The following is a 6,450-nucleotide window of genomic DNA, read 5'->3' as shown; positions in this document are numbered from 1 at the left end:
ATGTACGGCTCGTACGGCTCATACAGCTCCATGAGCAGTGCCGCGGAGACCTCCTGGCCCATCAACATCGGCAGCGGCCGCTCTTCCACAGCATGCGCTTTCCCCTCATGGCCCAACCGGGCTTGCTTGGGGTCTGGCTCGTCTGCGTCCTCGTGTTCCTCGTACCTGAGTGACGAAGACCTCTTTCTCGACGACGTGGAGGACCCCGGCTACACCAGCAGCGGCGCCTCCAGCCGCAGCAACAGCAACGCCTCCAGCATCTCACCACCCCAGGGCTGGCGCAATGCCCAGCAGCCCTTTGCCGTCATGGCTGAGGTGAACAACAACTTTGAGCATGCCGACCCGTCCGAGGACGAGCTGGCCGAAATCCAGCGCGAGCGCTCTGCCTACCAGCGCGAGCTGGTCCGCGCAGTCCTGCTCGAGAAGGAGCACCGCAAAACGGCGGCGTCGGCTGCGCGCCGCCAGCGCCGCGCGGCTTCTGCTGCTGCTGCTGCTGCTGTTACTGTTATTACTGCTACCGCTACCGGTGCTTCGCCATCTGCCTCTCCGCGCAAGAAGTCGGCCAAGCTGACTGCCATTGCCGAGGATGTCTAAGCAGGCAAGCATTCCCCATAGTTCCGCAACACAGACTTTCAGCCAACAAACGTGCCGCTGGCCTCTGGCCGCTGGCCACGTCCTTGCGCTGTTCTGCGATTTGCGGCCGCTTTACCTTACCGCCGCTTCGAAAAAGAATAGGGTATTTTCCGACCAATCAACATCGCATGCACACCAAAAAACCGGGGCGTATGCAGATATGCAGATAGCGGGCAAGACTCACCCACAAAAAGAAGGATGAGTCATCTTCCCCCTCAACCCCACACCCGACCCGTTTTCGAGCCGCCACACAGCGAGACAGACCCTCTTAGCCGAAGCGCGCGCGACTACAACCACCATCTACCCGAGGCTTACTTGGGCTGCGCCCTCGTGTCATCCTTCCATTCATCACTACATCATATTACCCTCTTGCATCATTTCCATCTGTTTGCACCCTAATCACCTTACAACCCTATCACGCATGTTTATTGTCTAGTTTGTATTTCTATTTATTCGGGAGCATAGCAACATCGTATTCAGGGCATTTGCATGGCCTCTGCTGGGCCTCTGGATCGTTTTTCTTTTTTTTTTCGTGTGTTCTCATTCATCAACATTACCTATTTATTTCTCCTTTCTTTTTTCCCTCTCCATATTAGCTTAGCGATTCCATAGCATGATACCCCCCAAGCCGAGTTTCCAACAGAAACTCAAATACAAATTCGAGCAATCTTAATCTATCACGCATAAAGCCACTTGAATACCGTGGTCTGTCCCAGAACTTGGCAGTAGTTTAACATGGCGAGTAACTGAGCCTTTTTCCCAAGGCACACTGCCAAATGACTGGCCTTGCTCAGGGGATTACTCCCCAGAGTTGGCTCAAATCCTCGACAGGGAAAGCCGTGCTGGCCGAGAGTGTTTCCTCCCTTCCGTCTCCTGTTTCCTTGTGACAAGATGTCCTGCCCGAAAGCATGTGCAGCACGTGTTTGTCACTCGTGCACGGTCTGTCCTATGCTTGCGGAGTCTCACTCTGGCCAGTTGAGGCTGGCAGCCACATAGCTCCGGCATGTGAACACGTAAACACCCCCACTGGGACCAATGCCAAAACCTGCGGCAACAATGACGAAAATGCCTATGACGGCAAACAAGACAAAACGCACCGGCGATGTAATTGAAAGTTGCGTTCGAGGCCGGAAAATATAGGTTCGTTCGACCATGCCGGCTTTTGTGATGGGCGGGTCAACATTCCGAGGTGGAAGACCAATTTTCGGCCAACTGTAAGTCTTTTCGGTGCCCGCTTGCAACGTGGGGCAGCTCGCGGCACTTTCTCAGTCCTGTTCAGGTACAGTGGCGGCGATGCAGGGGGAGATCGCCCTCGTGGTATGGCAGTCTGGCATGTGAACGAACTATGACTATGAGGGGTATGACGTATGGAACTTTATCACATTGAAACACACCACACACCAGCCAAACTCAAGGAGAACATCTTCGTAGTAACAGGGAATTTCAATACTGTTTCTCGAGCTGGGACTGGAACCGACGACAGAGGTATTGGGCCAAGGTGCACGCAAGACGTCTGTAGAAAAGGGGACTATTTTGTTTTCCTTCTCTCTTCCTTCGGCTATGCGCTTTACGTTATCCTGTTTTGTAAGCAGTTTTGTTCCTATGTTTTTGACGGTTTGACGTTACGAAGGTAGCAGTTGGGGCTCTCCTGTATTCGTTATCTGGCGTCCTTGAATCTTTTGTACCATTTTCTCTATTCCCTTTCTTCTGTCTTTTATGCTCGTAACTTTGTAAATGAGACCCGTATATAAGTATACCGTATGGCAGACTTCGCGACCGGCAGGAATCATTTGCCGTTCCATCCCTTGCGTCAAAGGAGTTTACCGGTCGTGAAATGGGATGGGATGCCATACCCAGCCACCACAACACCCACCACTAAAGCAGCGAAGCGTATTAAGGACTACGATGAGAGTTTCCTACCATTTTCTGCGAGTTTCCCTCACTAGTTGAAGGACTCAATGGCTGTTGACGAGACTTGTGATCAGAACTCTTGTCAACCTATCTGTTCTTTTCTTGGTGTGAAGATGCTTACTTATTTCCTTTCTCTTTTCTCCGGTGCTACCATCTTCCCATTTTACAACAGTAATAATCTTATACTGAGTCGGGCCGGGAGACCTTGGCTCTAACAACATACGACTACATAAGCCATCTTGATATATGACTAGGTAAGCAACTAATCAGAAGTCCCGTACGTAAAAAGATAAAACACGAAAAGGGGGAAACCGAGATATATAAAAGAAAACCTTAGCACATACAGACGAAAAAAAGGGAGGTAGATTAACAAGAACTTTCAACCGGAACTATTATCTACAACCAAAGAGTTTCTAACTAACTAATAAAAATATCTTACAAAAATAAGTAAAGTCCTACACAAGGCCCCCAGCACCGTGAGTCGCGCGCGCGGCGGGACTTGGGCCGTGGGCCATGGGGGAGGGCTGGGGGGGAGGGCTGGGCCGAGGGCACGCCTCTGTCTGCGGGCGCTCGAGGGTAGGCCGCTCTCTGCGGGCGCGCTCGAGGGTACGCCGCTCTGCAGGTCGAGGGTACGCCGCTCTCTGCGGGCGGGGTCGAGGGTAGGCCGCTCTGCAGGTCGAGGGTACGCCGCTCTCTGCGGGAGGTCGAGGGTACGCCGCTCTCTGCGGGCGCGGTCGAGGGTACGCCGCTCAGGTCGAGGGTACGCCGCTCTCTGCGGGAGGTCGAGGGTACGCCGCTCAGGTCGAGGGTAGGCCGCTCTCTGCGGGCGCGGTCGAGGGTACGCCGCACCAAAATGGGCGCAGGTCGAGGGTACGCCGCACCAAAATGGGCCGAAATCCGCGGAGACGGCCAAGGTGGTGGAAAACGTAACCGCCCTACCCCCATTTTCTAGACTTGGGCATTTTTGGTTGTCGGGATTCTTCGTGTTTTATTCCTCGCGCCCCGGGGACTGGCCGTTTCGGCCATCTGGGTGGCCCAGCGTGCTCCCCGGGCCCGGTTTGCCCGGGGCCCCGGCGGGGGGCCGCAGGCGGCGGGCAGGCGGCGGGAGGCGGGCAAGGCGGCGGGTCGAGGTACGCCGCTCCGCAGGTCGAGGGTACGCCGCACCAAAATGGGCGGGGTCGAGGGTACGCCGCTCAGGTCGAGGGTAGGCCGCTCTCTGCGGGCGCGGTCGAGGGTACGCCGCCCCGCATGGCCTGTTACAGGGGGCTTCAGGGGGCGCGGGCGCCTTACAGCGGGTCTGGCCCGCTGGCGCCGGAAAAGCGTGTGGGCTGCTCGGGGTGTCCCCCACCACCGTGAGTCGCAGTTGCGCGGGCGCCCGCCATTATTTTTGCGGAACTCGCGAGACCGGCGCCGCTTGGTGGCCGTTAGCACAACTCATCGTGCGTCGAGTGCGCAGGGACTACAAGAAGGAGAAAAAAAAAGACGAGACGGGAAGACGAAGGAAAGGCGCGGCGCGGCCTGCCGCCCAGCGCCTTTCAGCGGCCTGCGAGGGCCGCGGTCCCCTATCGCATAGCGCATTATGCGCCAGATGCTAGCGCACAGCGCCCTGCGGCGCGGGGCACCACACGCTAGAGGCTAGCGCGTAATGCGCTGTGGTGGGGTCGAGACCGCCTGCCGCCGGAAAAGCGTGTGGGCTTCTCGGGGTGCTCCCCACCACCGTGAGTCGCAGTTGCGCCAGCGCCCGCGATTGTTTTTGCGGAACTCGCGAGACCGGCGCCGCTTGGTGGCCGTTAGCACAACTCATCGTGCGTCGAGTGCGCAGGGACTACAAGAAGGAGAAAAAAAAAGGCGAGCAAGAAGACGAGACTCGGGAGTTTGCGAGTCGAGCTGCGCACGGCGCCCAAGCCCCCAAGGGGCGGGCCTCTGCGCGGCGCCTAGGACGGGCTGCGCGGCTTGCCGCGCACCCTCCCTGGGCAGGCGCCCTCCCCTGCGGGGGCGTCGGCACAGAAAACACACTGTCCCATACGAATCGACCGTCGTCGTGTCCTGTTATGCAGCCTCCAACGTAGAGAGCACTACTCTCGGTCAAGGCAGGGCATTGCGGCGGTCAACCCCCCCGAAGGCGAGGCGCTTTTCAGCGACCGAGTCGGCGGGATGCCGCCAAAGGGCGCTGGAGGCTTCGGCCCCCAGCTGCCTCGCGATGGGCTTCTGTGGGCGAATGGCAGCTGCCAGACATCCGCACGAGCAACAGGCGACCCCGCACCGTGGAGAAGAACGCTAGTAAAGCTGCCACCTCGTGGCTGGCGCCTCCTACGTGAGCGCTAGGCGGCGCCCGCCGTCGGCCGCGCGCGCCCGCCGACGTCGCTCGTAGGGAACTCGAGGGGGGGAAGGAGGATCGCCCTGCGCGGCGCGCCCTGGCCTTGGCCGGACAGCGCTGCGCGGGGAGTTGGGCCGCCTGCTCGCAGGGGGTCCAGACCGACCAACAATCTCTCCGCGGGGCGCTCTCGGGCGCCCTCGCGGCCGCTGCAGGCCCGCTCTTAGGCCCTGTGGCGCGACGATAGTTACCTGGTTGATTCTGCCAGTAGTCATATGCTTGTCTCAAGGATTAAGCCATGCATGTCTAAGTATAAGCAATTATACAGCGAAACTGCGAATGGCTCATTAAATCAGTTATCGTTTATTTGATAGTACCTTACTACTTGGATAACCGTGGTAATTCTAGAGCTAATACATGCTGAAAACCCCGACTTCGGAAGGGATGTATTTATTAGATTAAAAACCAATGCCCTTCGGGGCTCCCTGGTGATTCATAATAACTTCTCGAATCGCACGGCCTTGCGCCGGCGATGGTTCATTCAAATTTCTGCCCTATCAACTTTCGACGGCTGGGTCTTGGCCAGCCATGGTGACAACGGGTAACGGAGGGTTAGGGCTCGACCCCGGAGAAGGAGCCTGAGAAACGGCTACTACATCCAAGGAAGGCAGCAGGCGCGCAAATTACCCAATCCCGACACGGGGAGGTAGTGACAATAAATACTGATACAGGGCTCTTTTGGGTCTTGTAATTGGAATGAGTACAATTTAATTCCCTTAACGAGGAACAATTGGAGGGCAAGTCTGGTGCCAGCAGCCGCGGTAATTCCAGCTCCAATAGCGTATATTAAAGTTGTTGCAGTTAAAAAGCTCGTAGTTGAACCTTGGGCCTGGCTGGCCGGTCCGCCTCACCGCGTGCACTGGTCCGGCCGGGTCTTTCCCTCTGGGGAGCCGCATGCCCTTCACTGGGTGTGTCGGGGAACCAGGACTTTTACTTTGAAAAAATTAGAGTGTTCAAAGCAGGCTTATGCTCGGATACATTAGCATGGAATAATAGAATAGGACGTGCGGTTCTATTTTGTTGGTTTCTAGGACCGCCGTAATGATTAATAGGGACATCGGGGGCATCAGTATTCAATTGTCAGAGGTGAAATTCTTGGATTTATTGAAGACTAACTACTGCGAAAGCATTTGCCAAGGATGTTTTCATTAATCAGGAACGAAAGTTAGGGGATCGAAGACGATCAGATACCGTCGTAGTCTTAACCATAAACTATGCCGACTAGGGATCGGACGATGTTATTTTTTGACTCGTTCGGCACCTTACACGAAAGTACAAGTTTCTGGGTTCTGGGGGGAGTATGGTCGCAAGGCTGAAACTTAAAGAAATTGACGGAAGGGCACCACCAGGGGTGGAATCTGCGGCTTAATTTGACTCAACACGGGGAAACTCACCAGGTCCAGACACGATGAGGATTGACAGATTGAGAGCTCTTTCTTGATTTCGTGGGTGGTGGTGCATGGCCGTTCTTAGTTGGTGGAGTGATTTGTCTGCCTAATCGCGATAACGAACGAGACCTTAACCTGCTAAAT

General features: G+C 56.1%; 4 protein-coding genes across 4 annotated transcripts; 1 reads left to right on the top strand and 3 right to left on the bottom strand.

Moving 5' to 3' along the window:
• SPBR_04007 (uncharacterized protein) lies at window positions 1-594 on the top strand (the record flags this gene model as incomplete). Its single annotated transcript, XM_040762294.1, has 1 exon — window positions 1-594. One exon carries the CDS (start codon window positions 1-3, stop codon window positions 592-594), a length of 594 nt encoding a protein of 197 aa, XP_040623201.1.
• Window positions 595-2,979: 2,385 nt separating this feature from the next.
• On the bottom strand, window positions 2,980-3,489 carry SPBR_09258 (uncharacterized protein; the record flags this gene model as incomplete). Its single annotated transcript, XM_040767384.1, has 1 exon — window positions 2,980-3,489. One exon carries the CDS (start codon window positions 3,487-3,489, stop codon window positions 2,980-2,982), a length of 510 nt encoding a protein of 169 aa, XP_040623200.1.
• Window positions 3,490-3,532: 43 nt separating this feature from the next.
• Window positions 3,533-3,926, bottom strand: SPBR_04016 (uncharacterized protein; the record flags this gene model as incomplete). Its single annotated transcript, XM_040762303.1, has 2 exons — window positions 3,533-3,797; window positions 3,835-3,926. 2 exons carry the CDS (start codon window positions 3,924-3,926, stop codon window positions 3,533-3,535), a joined length of 357 nt encoding a protein of 118 aa, XP_040623199.1.
• Window positions 3,927-4,135: 209 nt separating this feature from the next.
• Window positions 4,136-4,348, bottom strand: SPBR_09260 (uncharacterized protein; the record flags this gene model as incomplete). Its single annotated transcript, XM_040767386.1, has 1 exon — window positions 4,136-4,348. The coding sequence occupies one exon, from the start codon at window positions 4,346-4,348 to the stop codon at window positions 4,136-4,138; it is 213 nt and encodes a 70-aa protein (XP_040623198.1).
• Window positions 4,349-6,450: the final 2,102 nt, after the last annotated feature.

The sequence above is a fragment of the Sporothrix brasiliensis genome, assembly GCF_000820605.1.
Source record: "Sporothrix brasiliensis 5110 chromosome Unknown Cont12, whole genome shotgun sequence".
In the NCBI taxonomy this organism is placed as follows: domain Eukaryota; kingdom Fungi; phylum Ascomycota; class Sordariomycetes; order Ophiostomatales; family Ophiostomataceae; genus Sporothrix; species Sporothrix brasiliensis.
This window is presented reverse-complemented; position numbering and strand designations above follow the sequence as displayed.